Source organism: Labeo rohita, chromosome 16 (assembly GCF_022985175.1).
Source record: "Labeo rohita strain BAU-BD-2019 chromosome 16, IGBB_LRoh.1.0, whole genome shotgun sequence".
Classification (NCBI taxonomy): Eukaryota; Metazoa; Chordata; class Actinopteri; order Cypriniformes; family Cyprinidae; genus Labeo; species Labeo rohita.
The window spans coordinates 15,105,389-15,120,440 of NC_066884.1; the positions used below are offsets into that span (position 1 = coordinate 15,105,389).

The window sequence follows — 15,052 nt, forward strand, 5'->3', positions numbered from 1 at the left end:
TGCTGAGTCCCAGGCTGGCTCTTTCCTTTCCCAAGAGACTGCTTATGACAAATAAGATTAATGTAGTCCCTCTGTCACCAGACCGCAGTCCTGCAAGTGATAGGTGACTTTTTCAGCTGGTAGCCGAAGTACATGCTGGTCAGTGCACGCTTGAGCTGCTGGCCATTTGGACCTTGATGGAGACCGGCCAAACGACGGGTCAGACATGGGGTCACAGACGGTTACCCGTAGACTGTGCTCTAATTGCGGTAGGGAATACATCCTGATATAGAAATCGACTCTTTGTAAAACCCTGTTCCCGACGTGTAGCCAAGACGCACGTGCCATGGGAAAAGCGTCGCGGGGGCACCCTCTGGTCTGTTTGTGTTTTAATGAAATATAATTCTGAACCCATCTGCTTGTCAGAGACGTTGCCAGGTAGGCTATGCTGCTATTTGCAAAACTGGAAATCTGACAATCAACACGTTTAGGAAAGATTTGAATGTGCTTTTGAAAATACTGATCGTGTTTTGAAATTTAGGCTTTTTTATTGCAGTCATTGCAGTATTTTTCTTATATCGCTAATTTTTTGTTTGCTCTGGGTGTTTTTATTTGTGCTGAGGGTTGACAGCTTGACTGAACAGACGGTATTCAGCCGTTCTGTTAGGTGGGGCAACAGCCAATCAGAGAATTTCAGCTGCAAAGTGCTGTGCTGTTAGGCCAAACTGACAGCCTCAGTGTTTAGGAGGTTGCCCTTTGTTACTGATATAGGGGTGCGTGGCAATAGTTGTAACACTTTCTGCTTTAACATCTGTAAGGCAGGTTTTTTGCACTGTTAGGAATGTAAATGAAGCTTACTCAAAAATGTATATTTGTTGAAAATTTACTCTAAGATATAGATAAGTTATTTTTCTATTGGAACAGATTTAGAGAAATTTAGCATTACATCACTTGCTCACTAATGGATCCTTTGGAGTGAATGGGTGCCGTCAGAATGAGAGTCCATCCAAATCCAAAGCTATCTCATAACCAATTCGTACATATTTTACGAGGTGGCTAATTCATACAACCTAACTTGTGCAATTTTGTATGTTTTCTCTGAGGGGGTTAAAGGAGTCATCGGATGCCTATTTTCCACAAGTTGATATGATTCTTTAGGGTCTTAATGAACAGTCTATAATATACTTTGGTTAAAAATTCTCAATGGTTGTGAGAATTAAAACAACATCCTTTTTACCTTGCTAAAATCAGCTCTTCAAAAATCATCCTGTTCTGGTTGAGGCTGCTTTAAATGTTAATGAGCTCTGCTCGCCCCGCCCCTCTCTTCTCTCTGTGGAGTGACGAGCCTGTTTACTTTAGCCGCGTTTAGCCACTAAACTTGCTAACTAGCACGTTATTAGGAAAGGTGATTGTAGAGATTCATAAAAAACCCTTATACTCAATTCTGCTGTAGGTGAAGCTGGATCACAAATGATTTGCGCAAACATAGACAGATATATGTAGATAGGGAAGCGCATCCCGTTCACAAACAACCATAATCCACGGCATCTTTAGCGGCTAAGATGTCGGGAGTAAATGACGACCACTATGTTCATTATTACATCCAGCAACACCTCAAATGCTCAATTTGAGATATTCTTGTCTAAATTACATTCCTGCTCCAGCATGTCACAGGACTGTTACAGCTGATCTGAGGTAAAACGCTCACGTCAATCAACTTTTGTGGGAGCGGCCTCTGTCGGTGTGACACCACACCGACGGGCATCTGAGAATGGCTTGATTTGAAAAATGGGATATTAATTTTTACACATTAATTAAACACCACTGCATGGATTTTTATCGTTATAGGGTAGATGTGTACATACACTGCCAACACACATTAATGTTCAAACAAGTGAAAAAAAAGTGAACTTTGCATTCAATAACCCCTTTATGGATGGTCATTCATACGAATACCTACACTCTACAAAAAATTCAGTAACATTTACAGTAAACAGTTATTTCGACAAAAAATGTGACACAGGGAATTCTGGAATGTCAATTTACACTTATTCACTGTAAATTTTATGGGGTTTTTTTTTCAGTTCCGAAAACGGTACACTACCGTAAAATTACATGCAATGTCTAATACAGTATTTCACCAAATATAGTAGGGGAACTTACCGTTCATTTAACAGGTTTTTACTGTAGCATTTATTTATTACAGCCTGTTACCGTTAAATTTACGGTCATTTTTTACCGTGTACGAATTTGCCACCTCGTAGAATACGTAAAATGTTTAACAAAATGTACAAATTTGTATGAACCGGGTTGCCTGAATTTATATGAATTAGCCACCTTGTAAAATATGTATGAATTGCTGTGAGATCGGGTTGCCAAATGAGAAGAGAAATATGCACAGATCAATCATATTTACTACCAAAAATAGTCCAAAACAATTCTAAACCAATATGTGGGTGGATTTTGATGTGAAAGGACAACAGGGATGGACTTTTTCAACGGGGCAAACGATATTATGGATTATGGACTTTGTAATTATGGTATTTTGGCTAGAAGCAATGGTATAAAGTTAAAACACATTAATGATGGATTTGTTGGTTACAAAAACACAGGTTTTTGACTTCACAATACGTTAACTGATGAATTAGAGTCTTGTAGATTGCTTTAGGGTTATTGTGATGTTTTTATCAGCTGTTTGGACTCTCACGGCACCCATTCACTGCTGAGGATCCAGTGGTGAGCAAGTTATGTAATGCTAAATTTCTCCAAATCTGTTCTAATAAAGAAATAAACTCATTTACATTTTGGATGGTCTTGATGTTCATTTTTGTGTGAACTATTCCTTTAATGTGCAAAGAGTGCTGCTGTTACAACCAGCCCCACTACCAGGGTGAATTGTAACAGGTGGGCTGGAATGTAACATAGACATTAGTTTAAAGTTTGTGTTTTGTAAATCAAATTGATGCTTTCTTTCTAGAATAATTAAGAATTATTAATTCTAAGAATTATATTCCAACCCCCATCAACTACATGAAATGTACCTGCCCAAACTCCAGCCCATTTCACTTTAAACATTTTTAATCAAAACAGGATTACAAAAAGGAAAACTATTATTCTAAAACCGCAAACAAATTGGAAACATTATCGAACAAATATACATGAAGCATAGGCTAGCATTTAAAAAACAGAAGTTTTTGTCAGTTTTATTTTATCATTGATCATCTATTAGGCCGCGTGTCCACCAGAGCGTTTTTCCTGATACTAGCGTATTTTTTTCAGTTGTTCTGAATGGGAACAACACGTCTGTAAAGTGCTGAGAGTATTTACGTCTTTACCAGATGGAATTGTCGGACTACCATAATATTGTTATAAAAAATAATGCTTGGAGAAACATTTTATTTGCAATGCTGTTGCCATTACTTCAGCGGATATTCCATATCATAGCAACCACACGGTCTCAACTGAAAAAACGCTGCGCTCTCAAGTTCTCACAGCTGGGCATTTTCAGCTAAAAATGCTTTGGTGGACATGCAGCTTTATAGTTTCTGTTAATATTTTGATTTTTTTTTTTAATTTTATATTTTCTGGTTTGATTTTACTTGTTTTTTTTTTGTTTTGTTTTTTTGTCATTTTTAGATTTTAGTTTTAGTTATTTTTGTGCTTAAAGGGGACATCGGATGCAAAATACACTTTTACATGGTGTTTACATATAAATGTGTTTTAGCATTGGGCATGAACACAACCACCCTACAACCACCCAGTATGACGTCATACTGCTCAGGCCCCGCCCACAACCGCTGACGGGCTGTACCATAGTTGCATATTCCTGCACTCAGCCAGTTGTACACTGTCTGCCATTTTTCTTGTGCCTGAGCAGCAGTAGCAACAATATCTCGTAAGCAATGCAGGTGTTTTATAGTTGGATGTAAAAGCAAACATAAGAGTCTTTATTTTGTCCCGACATCAGAGCCACTGAGGATGCAGTGGATTAGTATTGTTTTTGATGGTAATGCACCACCAAATAAACAAAATAAATAAATAAATAAGAGAGAGGTAGAGTGGGCAGTAGCTCATTATCATTTAAAGAGGCATGCACCAAAGCGGTCGTTGTAAACAGAGCTGTTTTTGACAAGGTAAAAAGGGTGTCGTTTTACATGACCATTGAGGAATTTTAACCAAAGTATGTTGCAGACACTTCACGAAGACCCTAAAGAATCATACCAACTTGTGGAAAATGGGCATCCAATGTCCCCCTTTAAACTGAGTCTACCATGTCTACCTAAACATGATATTTCTAGTTTTAGCATTTAGATATATCAAATTAAACAAGAGAATCTGCTGATTGAGATGATGTTAGTTTCATAATTTAACCTCCGTTAAAGGATTACTCCACTTCCAGAATAAAAATTTCCAAATAAATTTATTCACCCCTATGTCACCCAAGATCTTCATGCATTTCTTTCTTCAGTCGCAAAGAAGTTACGTTTTTTAAGGAAAACATTTTAGGATTTTTCTCCATATAGTGGACTTTAATGGTGCTCAACGGATTAAAGGTTAAAATGCAGTTTCAATGCAGCTTCTGAACGATTCCAGCTGAGGAATAAGGGTCTTGTCTAGCAAAGCGATGGGTCATTTTCTTAAATAAATTAATATTTATATACTTTTTAACCACAAATTCTCATCTTGTCTAGCTCTGCAATGCGGATGCATACTCTGTGCACTCCGGTATAAGACAGTTAGGGTATGTCGAAAAACTCCCATCTCATTTTCTCCTCCAACTTTAGAATCTTCTTGGTTGCCGTGTTACATTTTTTGGTAAAGGGCGTTTGATCTTCTTTGCCTGTTCACTTTGTAAACACTGGGTCATTTATATACTGTAATTTCACTAACTGTCCATGATTACAAATTAAATTAGAACCTAGAAGTGAATTGTTGACTTTTTCCAGTTGTTTTTTTGTTTCTGAAACATCTACACTTACCTTAGAGGGTTGGTGGTCATGTATGATACCTTTTTCTAAGTGGTTAAACTGATGGTGTTCAACTCAACCATCCCCGGTCTCCCCTATTATTCAGGATACAGAATTCAATAGGAAGTCGATTGCAGGTCAGTTTTTTTTGGCAGCGAGTCCACTCTGAGTGATCGGGCTCATCTCAGTGACCTGAGAAAACATCTGAGAGCCTTTCAGTGATCCGCGGGGAGATGAATGCAGGGGTAGATTGTTAACGGCGCATGTGCTTTTTGTATGTGCGTGTCTGTTTACGTGTCAGAGTAGGCTATAATATCGTCTCTGAGCGAGTGTTAATATCTCTCTCCCTTGGCTCCGTGTCTTACGGTTCAGAAGGATGTAACCTCTGATCACTTCTGACACACCATTGTTTGACTGTCGGCAGAATTAAATGATATCTCTCTCTCCTCTCTTTTCTTCCGCTCTCCGAAACGGAATTCCCAGTCTCCGGTATGTTACTCTTTCACAGAAAGGCTTGTCAAGTATAGAAATGCAATTTCACTGATTCAAGGCAATTACCTTGGAGCCTCTCTCCTCATCAGGATGAAGAAACTACAAAGGCACAGATGGAGGCTGACTCTTGTAAAGGAAAGAGCTTGAGGCAAAGATCCGCAGCAGCCCCACTGACACTTGCGTGGTGATGACTTAAATCGCTCAAGCGCTCGAGACAAAGAGGAGGAGAGAATCCTAATTACCCACCATCACTTGCATCATCCTCAATTTGCTGTGAATGTGGTGGGAGAGAGAGAATGGAGAGAGAGTTTGTAGTACATATTACATAGTGTGTGAACTGCGGTGCCACCCACTAACTTTAGTAGAATCCTGAGTGTTTGTTTCCCTGCTTTCCCAATGTAGTATGTTTCACTGAAGTCACGAGAAAAGAGAGGGCAAGGTATGTTTTACTCCTAGACCAGCATTTCTGGCCTGTTGAGGACTGTGCTCAGCAATATTTAGTGTTATTATTGCGACAGCATGCTGAAGGATAAAATCCAGCAGTCCCCTTCATTTGTGCACTGAGACCTCTGTTGTTGTAGTTTAAGTTTAGGGCATCGTCTACGAGACATATGCATGATATATTGGCACAATAACCATTACCAGCTTGTATTAGACTTTAAGTTATCTGTATTTTGTAAAATATTACATTGTGCATCCTCAACACTCCTCATTTTAATTTTAGATTACCTTTGCCACCACCATATAATGGTCACTTGAAGTCAGTTTTCAAAAACATTAATTAATAATCTTTAGCACATTTTTACTTTATTTAGAATAAAAAATTATACAGTTTAAGTTTCAATTAAAAAGTTAAATATTTGAAGAATTATTTATTATATATAGTAAAATGTAAAATAAAAATGTTTTATTCAGTAGTTGTTTACTTCGCATTTTTCTGTGATTTTATTTATTTATTTATTACTTTTAGACGAAATAATATATCATCGGCTAAATATTTAAAATATATATGTTTTAATAAATGTCATAAGATACAATAAAATCATGTTTCATTCAGTAGTTGTTTACTTTAAAGTTTACTCTGCTTTAATTTTTTATTTTATTTTAATTTTTAGGGTTTTGTTTTTACTTTTAGACAAAATAGAATATAAGTTTTATATTGGTTAAATATTTAAAATATGTTTTAATAAATGTCATAAGATATAATAAAATCATGTTTTGTTCAGTAGTTGTTTACTTTGCATTTTACTGTGATTTAATTTTTTATTTTATTTACTTTTTTTAGTGTTTTGTTTTTACTTTTAGACAAAATAGTATATAATTTTTATATTGGTTAAAAATTTAAAATATATGTGTTTTAATAAATGTCATAAGATATAATAAAATCATGTTTTAGTAGTTGTTTTCTTTGCATTTTATTGTGTTTTTTTATTTATTTTATTTTATTTTTTGTGTTTTTACTTTTAGACAAAATAGTAAAGAATTGTTATAATGGTTAAATATGTTAAATAAATTTGTTTTAATAAATATTATAAGATATAATGCGTTTAATAAATATTTATAATTATATTTTTAATATTCAACACGTTATTTATTTAAAAATCAACATGTTATTGGTTATCAGCCATTATCGTTAGTATCTTCCAGAATTTCAATATTAGTGTCATTGTTGTGTACAAGGCCTAGTTTCATTCTCACTTTTGCTGTGACACTTTTTAAATTGTAATAGCTTTTTATTGAAAAATATTTGGTTATGATTTCCCCATTGTTTCTAGTGTCTGCATACTTCATGTTAATTCAGTTCAGCATTTTTACGTTGACCTAACCAGCTATAATGGGGATATCTGGTATGATTTGACCCAGAAAACTCAGGTGAAATCTTTTGAAACTCTAGGTACAAATTAAAATGCTCCAGTTTAGTGACAAACTGACAGAACCGGTAATATGTCAGCTCTGACTGACACATTTTTTGAGGTGAGCTAACTACACTCAGACCATTTACCAAATGTGTTGATCAATTCAACACTGCATCCTCTTCTCTTAAACTCCCTCTCTCCCTTCCAGTGATTTTGAGTTTCCCTTGCCCCCCACCCTCCCCGGCTTGTTCCCACTAGGCTCCATCTGCTCGTGGAGGGGGCCGCAGCAGCTGCAAAGCCTGAATCTTGCGCTCCTCTGTGCTTGCCTGCCTGCCACTGCACGCGAGCACCAGCTGTAAACTGGCCTACGCAGCCTATAGCACTGCTGCTAAAAATCACTGAGAGATTAGGCAAGTGATTAGTTAGTGATAGCACAGAGTGCATGGGATTTTAGGTAATACTGCTTAAACAGTATAGAAAACAGGCAGGTTTTGGGAGTACTTTATGTCTGGAAAACTTACTTTATATTCTCACATAATTGATAATAAGTCATAGAGTTAGGATTAGGGTCAATACATAATATTGGCTTCTGGACTTTCTTTATCTTTTTGTCACTTTGCCAAAAGAACAATATACAGTGTAAAAAATAGCTTTGATTTCATTTATTTAACTTACAGTATACACACACATTATTTGTACTTGTGGGTTATGGGTTTTTGAGTTATGAAAGTCATGAAATTTGAAGTGGAATAAAAGTCTAATGAACTTGGAACTACTTTGCTTTAAGTGGGTTGATTTTTATTTATTTATTTATTTTTAGCAGTGATCCCCTTTGAATCAAGTAAATTACTGCCAATGTTGCTAACTCAAAGTAATATATTAAGGGAAATATTACAGTGGTACTATGTATTATTGACAAGCCCTCCTAAGAGGCTTTTATGGAGTTTGTGGATGTATTTTATGAAAGCGTCAGAGCAGTGGCAGTTAACTATTAATTTAGCTACTATTATTTAGCTAAGAAAAAACTGAGGATGCTGTTGTCATATTTTTATTGTCATATTAAGAAATAAAGAATGAGAGCTATAAAGTGTTTTCATTCTTTTAGAAACTTATTAGATTCCAACTATTATCTTCACATTTGGTCACAAAATGTCCAATTTTCATAAACCTAACCTCATTAATAAAAATCACAGAGAGATTTAAGTTAATGCTTGTTAAACCATATAAACAAGTGTATGTCTGAGCGCAGTTTATGTCTGAAAATATATAACAGCACCTCAACAGATCATCTGTATTCTACAAAAAATCATCTTCCAGCACTTGATGTCTGCTTCTGACCTTGGCACAATAACAACACTTTACAATAAGATTCGTTAGTTAACTACATTAGTTAGCATGAACTAAAAATGTACTGACCCCCTTGTCATCCAAGATGTTCATGTCTTTCTTTCTTCTGTCCTAAAGAAATTGTTTTTTGAAGAAAAATTTTCAGGATTTTTCTCCATATACTGGACTTCAGTGGTGCCCCCGATTTTTAACATCCAAATGCAGCTTCAAATGGCTCTAAACTTCTGAACGATCCCAGCCGAGGAAGAAAGGTCTTATCTAGCGAAACGATTGGTTATTTAAAAAAAAAAAAAAAAACATTTTGTATACTTTTTAAACTTAAAACGCTTGTCTTGTCCCGTCTGCCTGAACTCATTTTTTTCCAATTCATGATAGTTAGGGTATTTCAAAAAACTCCCATCTCATTTTCTCCTCCAACTTCAAAAACGTTCTACATCATTGTTTTACCTTTTTTTGTAAAGGGTGTTTGATCTTCTTTGCATGTTCATTTTGTAAATACTGAGTCTGGACTTCTGCAGCGATGTAGGATGATCTTTAAGTTGGAAGGGAAAATGTCGGTGCCAATAGCCTTGTGATTAGTGCGCTGACATATAGCACCAGCTGTGTGACCCGAGTTCGAATCCCGTCTCGAGGTCCTTTGCCGGTCCCGCTCCCCTCTCTCTCCACCCAGTACTTTACTGTCATCTCTCTACTGTTCTGTCCATTATCACTCTGCGCCAGCACGGTTTGTGGCAGTTATTCTGATAATGCCAAAAAGAACTTAAATTACTTCATCATTTTTGATCATACAGATGAGAGCAGTACATCAATCGAATCTGTAAGGAATCTACAGGTATAATTTACTTGTTTCACTTGTTGAACCGAATCCAGAAAACAGTTTTCAGGAATGACACAAAGTCTGTTCACGTCTCTGTACATGTAACATCAATGTAGTCAATAATATGCTTTTGACCTTCATTATGTATGTTTTGATTATAGTGTGTTGTAAATAAAATACAAATAATCTAAAACTCAATTTTTTGAATCTCTCATTGTTTCTACCTGACAGTCAGATTCTCACTGATGGGCCATTAGAGGAGGGCCTTTCGTCTCTCAGGTGTGAATCACTAAATATTCATGGCCGTTGTCACTCCCTCGCCAACACCTCCCCAAACAAAAAAAAGTTGGAAGGGAAAATGAGATGGGGGTTTTTCGTCATGAACCGAAAAAGCAGAGTTCATGCAGACGAGACAAGACGAGTGTTTAAGGTTAAAAAATATATAAATTGTAATGTTTTTGAAAAAAATGCATCGTTTCGCAAGATAAGATCCTTATTCCTTGGATGGGATCGTCAAGAGCCGTTTGAAGCTGCATTTAAACTGCATTTTGGACATTCAAAATCGGGGGGCACCATTGAAGTCCAGTACATAGAGGAAAATCCGGAAATGTTTTCCTCAAACATAATTTCTTTACGAGTGAAGAAAGAAAGACATGAACATCTTGGATGACAAGGAGCTGAGTACATTATCTGTAAATAAAATTATCTTTTAATCTTACTGTGAACTTCAGCATTTACTAACGCATTATTAAAATCACAAGTTGTGCTTGTTAACAACATGAACAAACAATGAACGACTATTTTTATGAACTAACATTAGCAAAGATTTATAAATTGTGTAATATTGTTCATTGTTAGCTCATACATTAACTAATGCTAACAAATGACACGTTGTAAAGTGTTTCCACGTATATCTATAGCATATGCCCATCAAATAAAATATATTGCTACTGAAATTGCTAGTATGAATATAGAGGACGAGTCCTGTTGATATTTGTGATGCATTGTAAATGGGTGAAAAAGCAATCTGAAGGATTTCTGTGGAATGTATTTTGTGCAAGCTCTCAGAGTAGAGGTGCTGAACTCGACCAGTGGAAACCAAGAACAGACCAAGTTTGGAGGTGTTACCGCTTTTTTATATACTTCTTGTTAGTGAAAGACTGTAAAATGTTTTCATTCTTTAAAAACACAAAATATATCTAAACATATGTGATTTGCCTTGATTTATGAAAATGTGCATTTTGGATGAGACCAATTAGATAGGCGTAAATAGACTTTTCGCAACAATAAATTCTTATTCCGCAGAAACATGGCGGGCGCCGTGAACGTAGAAAAAATGAGACTGAGAGACGAATAACAGCATCAATAAATCATTCTCGTCCAATGTTGTTCCCGGGAGATTTCTGATGGATGAAATTAAGCACTTCCATCTCCATCTCCCACCTGATCGCGCACGTATAAATCCCAGCAGCTGATCAGCAGAGCTCAGACATCAAACCGACCCCGCGCGATCAGGAGAAGGCAGCGGACACCTCTCTCTCTCTCTCTCTCCCCGCTATAACATTAACAACAGCTCCTCCGGAAACGTGCTCGCATTTAAAGCTGCCCATTTTTGGAGCGCTTCCATTTGGGTCTGAGCGCACTCTGACACACGGGCTCCTGGAGGCGGATCTGCTCCGCTGTTGCTGCTTCTGCCGCTGTCGCGCACGCTGTCCAGTGCTGAAGTTGCATTTCGCCTGTGCGGAACGGCTCGGGCACACGGAGCTTCCGCGTCTTCCCCCTCGCTCAGGTGTTTGACTTTCAGCCCTGCAGGACCAACTCTTCTATTGTGCGGTGGATAAAGCGAGGATAACGTGCTGGAAGAGGCTTTCCGCTCTGCGCTCTAAACATGCCAAGGTCTTTTTTGGTGAAAAAGGTGAAGCTAGATGATTTCTCATCCACTGAACTTGAGAGCGCGTACGGCAGGTCCAGGACCGATCTTAGCTTTCGGATACACGACAAAGGTAAATGCAAAGGAATGCTTATTCCCTTTTTTTCTGTTGATTTAGCACTCAGAGTTTTAGATGAAACCACAAGCAAGCACATCGGAAATTGCTCAGCGTGGTTTTGCGGTTCATTTATGAATTAAACTCTGCAGGAAGGAAAGTAGACATCCAGTAGCGGGATTAAGCATCTCTGTGGCTTTGCCTGTGATTTATGTGAAAGCATAACGTGAATGCAAACATAATTAGTGGGATTCCATCAGTGAAAAGGCTTAGTATTTGCATGCATGCCATATGAATATCTGCTGCTTGTAACGACGCTTAACTTCTCAGCAACTTGGAGCCACTTCTAGATGAGCTTAGGTGTTTGTTTATTCTGCAAATCAAAGAAACGCTTAGGGCAGCTGCACACAGCGCACTGTGCTTATGTTGGTGCCTTTAGAAGGGGGGTAATTAATCTCCCACTGTAAAAAAGTGCTATCTGTGCTCATACTGTAAGTCCACGGTAAACGTGGCATCCTTCACAGCTCCCCGGCTTTGTCCTGAAATAACTCTGGAATAACGTGAAGTCAAGCTGACACCTATTCTGTCTGAATTTCCTGTAGTGAGTGGTCATTAAGTCTAATGATATTCAAAGAGAAATGCTGAATTTGTTAAACACATAATGAATCTCAAAGAGCACTGGCACAATCTGGTCGCCGGTCGCCTTTGCCAAGGTGGAGATAAATTGAGCGGAAAAGTGGCCGTTGCGTCGCCGAAGCCCATTGTCCTCACCCGATTCCCTTGTGAATATGAATAATTGAATAAAAGATCTTGTTCTCTCCACGCTAGGCTACATCAGTGACTACATCACCCCGGCCGTTTACGATGGAGAAAGTGACGGCGGCACTAAAGTGCCTTCCCCGGGCCCGATTTACGACGGCAACCACAGCGACTACGGGGCCCCTGACTCGGACCAGCCCGACAGCCCTCAGTCCGAGATCACGTCCGGGTACATCAACGGCGACAACGCGGTGAGCGAAGGTTACACCGTGGACGCGTTCTTCATCACGGACGGCAGGTCCCGTCGGAAAGTGATCGGTGGCTCGCGGACCCTCCAGCGGCACACGTGCAACGAATGTGGCAAAACCTACGCGACGTCTTCCAACCTGAGCAGGCACAAACAGACGCACCGGAGCCTGGACAGCAAGATGGCCAAAAAGTGCCCGACATGTGGGAAAGTCTACGTGTCCATGCCAGCCCTGGCCATGCACCTGCTTACCCATGACCTCAAGCACAAGTGTGACATATGTGGGAAAGCGTTCAGCAGACCTTGGCTACTGCAGGGCCACATGCGCTCGCACACGGGCGAGAAGCCCTTTGGATGTGCACACTGTGGAAAAGCGTTCGCCGACCGCTCCAACCTTCGGGCGCACATGCAGACCCACTCGGCGTTTAAGCATTTCAAATGCAAGCGATGCAACAAAACTTTCGCGCTCAAGTCCTACCTGAACAAGCACTACGAGTCGGCGTGCTTTAAAGGCGCGTTCTCGCCGCTCGCGTCCGTCGAGGCGTGACTTCCGGTCTGTAAGCGCTCACTTCCCCGTCACGTGTTAGGATGATTACGCTATCTTACCCAGTTATGTCTCACAATCAAAATGAAACCCAGTAATAGCACAATTTTATCTATTTTTCTCTCTCTCGCAAAGTTGACCTTAAAGGAATATGGAACCTTCGCATGCACTTCAGCACCCATGTCCTCAAATGACGTTCAGACAGTTCGCCTCTGCGCCGCGCGGCACTTGACTATGACTTGCGTCGAATGAAGGTTTGAGTGACACCATGTTCCTCATTAAAATAAAACTCTTTTGTATTGTCAGTGGATATTATCATACTGCTGCAAGTGGCCCAAACGTATTCGCAATCGAGGTAAACCGGTATTATTTATTTATTTATTAATTGATTTTTTTTTATATATATATATATTTATTTTTTTGTTTGTCTGTTTACTCCATCTAGGATGTATGATTGTCTATGATGCACTGAAAGTGTGATTTTCATGTATTTATTTATTTTAATAATTCATTTAGCCTTTTTCTTTCTCAATAACGTTGCCTTTTGGGTTATGCCAGTCTTATTAACATGCCAAAGCATTTAGATCCATGGTAATAATTTAAATGTTTTTTTTTATTTGATTTTTTTTTTTTTTTTGTATACCTACGTACTGCATGCAAAAAGAAAAGAAAAGAAATCTATGCCAATACCACAAAGCTCATAATTTTGCCAAAATGTAGAGATAGTATCAAGGGGCAATATTTCTAGGGGTTCTCATAAGAATATAAAAAGCAATAATCATAATGCATGGTATTTTTGAAAGTAATAAAGTATTACCTATAGCAGTTTTTTCTAAATCAGGTACGTTTTGATCCAATACTCTTAATAAACATTTAAAAATACCACATCAGGGAAAATGCCAATGTAGAGTTTAGTGAGACTAAATCCATAAGTCTAAACCATCTTTCTTTGCTCTCTGCTTATGCACTGCCTGCCTCGAGTTTAAACGTAGATTTAGGATGTAGGCCCAAAGTGCTGTAACTCCACTCTAAGCAATTCAGAACCATTCTCTAGAAGCGTGGAACATGTAATGGCTTTTCTGAGGTTAACTCAAAGGGACACGCAAGGACAAGAAAGGACTGGAGCGATGGGAAGGTGTACCATCTGCATAGCCGTTCCGGAATGCACTCGCGCTGCATTTCCAGCTCGGCTCAGATCAGACGCTTCATTTTCTCCAGTTCGGGTGTCCCTGAGGTTGAAAGCACTTCATTGTAGAAATCCTTAAAAAGTAGCACAAAAACCCTAGATTCAGGTAGATGTTACCTAGCTCAATCTTCCTTTTTTTACACCTCGAATGAGGAATAACAGCTCAGTTTGTGAGATGATCTTCATGTAGATACTCATTTGAAGAGGAAAAACCTTTTTACTGTAGATGAATCCACTAAACCTGTTCAAGAAACAAACAAAAAAATGTCCTGCGACTTTTTGAGCCAATGTTCAAATGATGTAAGCACAAGACACAAGGCATTTTAAGCACTTCATAATAAAGGCAAAGTAAACAAACCGAGTCTATTGCTCATTTGTCCCTGATTATTGCCGTTCCTCTGTGAAATTAGTCTATTAAAGAGGCCAATTAATCTTGGTGAATGAAAATCAATGCACACGCACTGACGAAGCAATGCGGGCCAAGAGATGGGACAGGCGAAAACCTGCTATGGTTATTTACGGTTCAATATATCCACTCCGGCAGTAGCAATTGGTTGTTTTTAATGTAGCACCAAAAGCTGATATAATGGAAATAATGGAGTGGCAATAATGGAAGTCCAGAGGGAACAATTTCCACAGGTGCTGGGTTTCCTTCAGGGTGACATTCTCGCCACACAATCTTTGTCGGATAAGAAAAACGTGCACTTTTGTTACCTCAAAATCAACAGGTTTCATGCTGAAGCTGTTTTCCTTCCTTCCTTCAGCATACGCCACATAAATGCTAGCATTATTAGTTGTTTGTTTTACCACTTAAACTGAGTTGAGTTTTGCCGACTGTGCATGCAAGATAAACGGCCCTTGCGTTAGGATGCA

The 15,052-nt window shown here is 38.5% G+C and overlaps 1 protein-coding gene across 1 annotated transcript; it reads left to right on the forward strand.

Moving 5' to 3' along the window:
* The first annotated feature begins 10,789 nt into the window (after nt 1–10,789).
* scrt1b (scratch family zinc finger 1b) lies at nt 10,790–14,025 on the forward strand. The gene is made up of 2 exons (XM_051130537.1): nt 10,790–11,461; nt 12,272–14,025. The coding sequence occupies exons 1-2, from the start codon at nt 11,347–11,349 to the stop codon at nt 12,994–12,996; spliced, it is 840 nt and encodes a 279-aa protein (XP_050986494.1). The 5' UTR covers nt 10,790–11,346; the 3' UTR covers nt 12,997–14,025.
* The last annotated feature ends 1,027 nt before the right edge of the window (nt 14,026–15,052 follow it).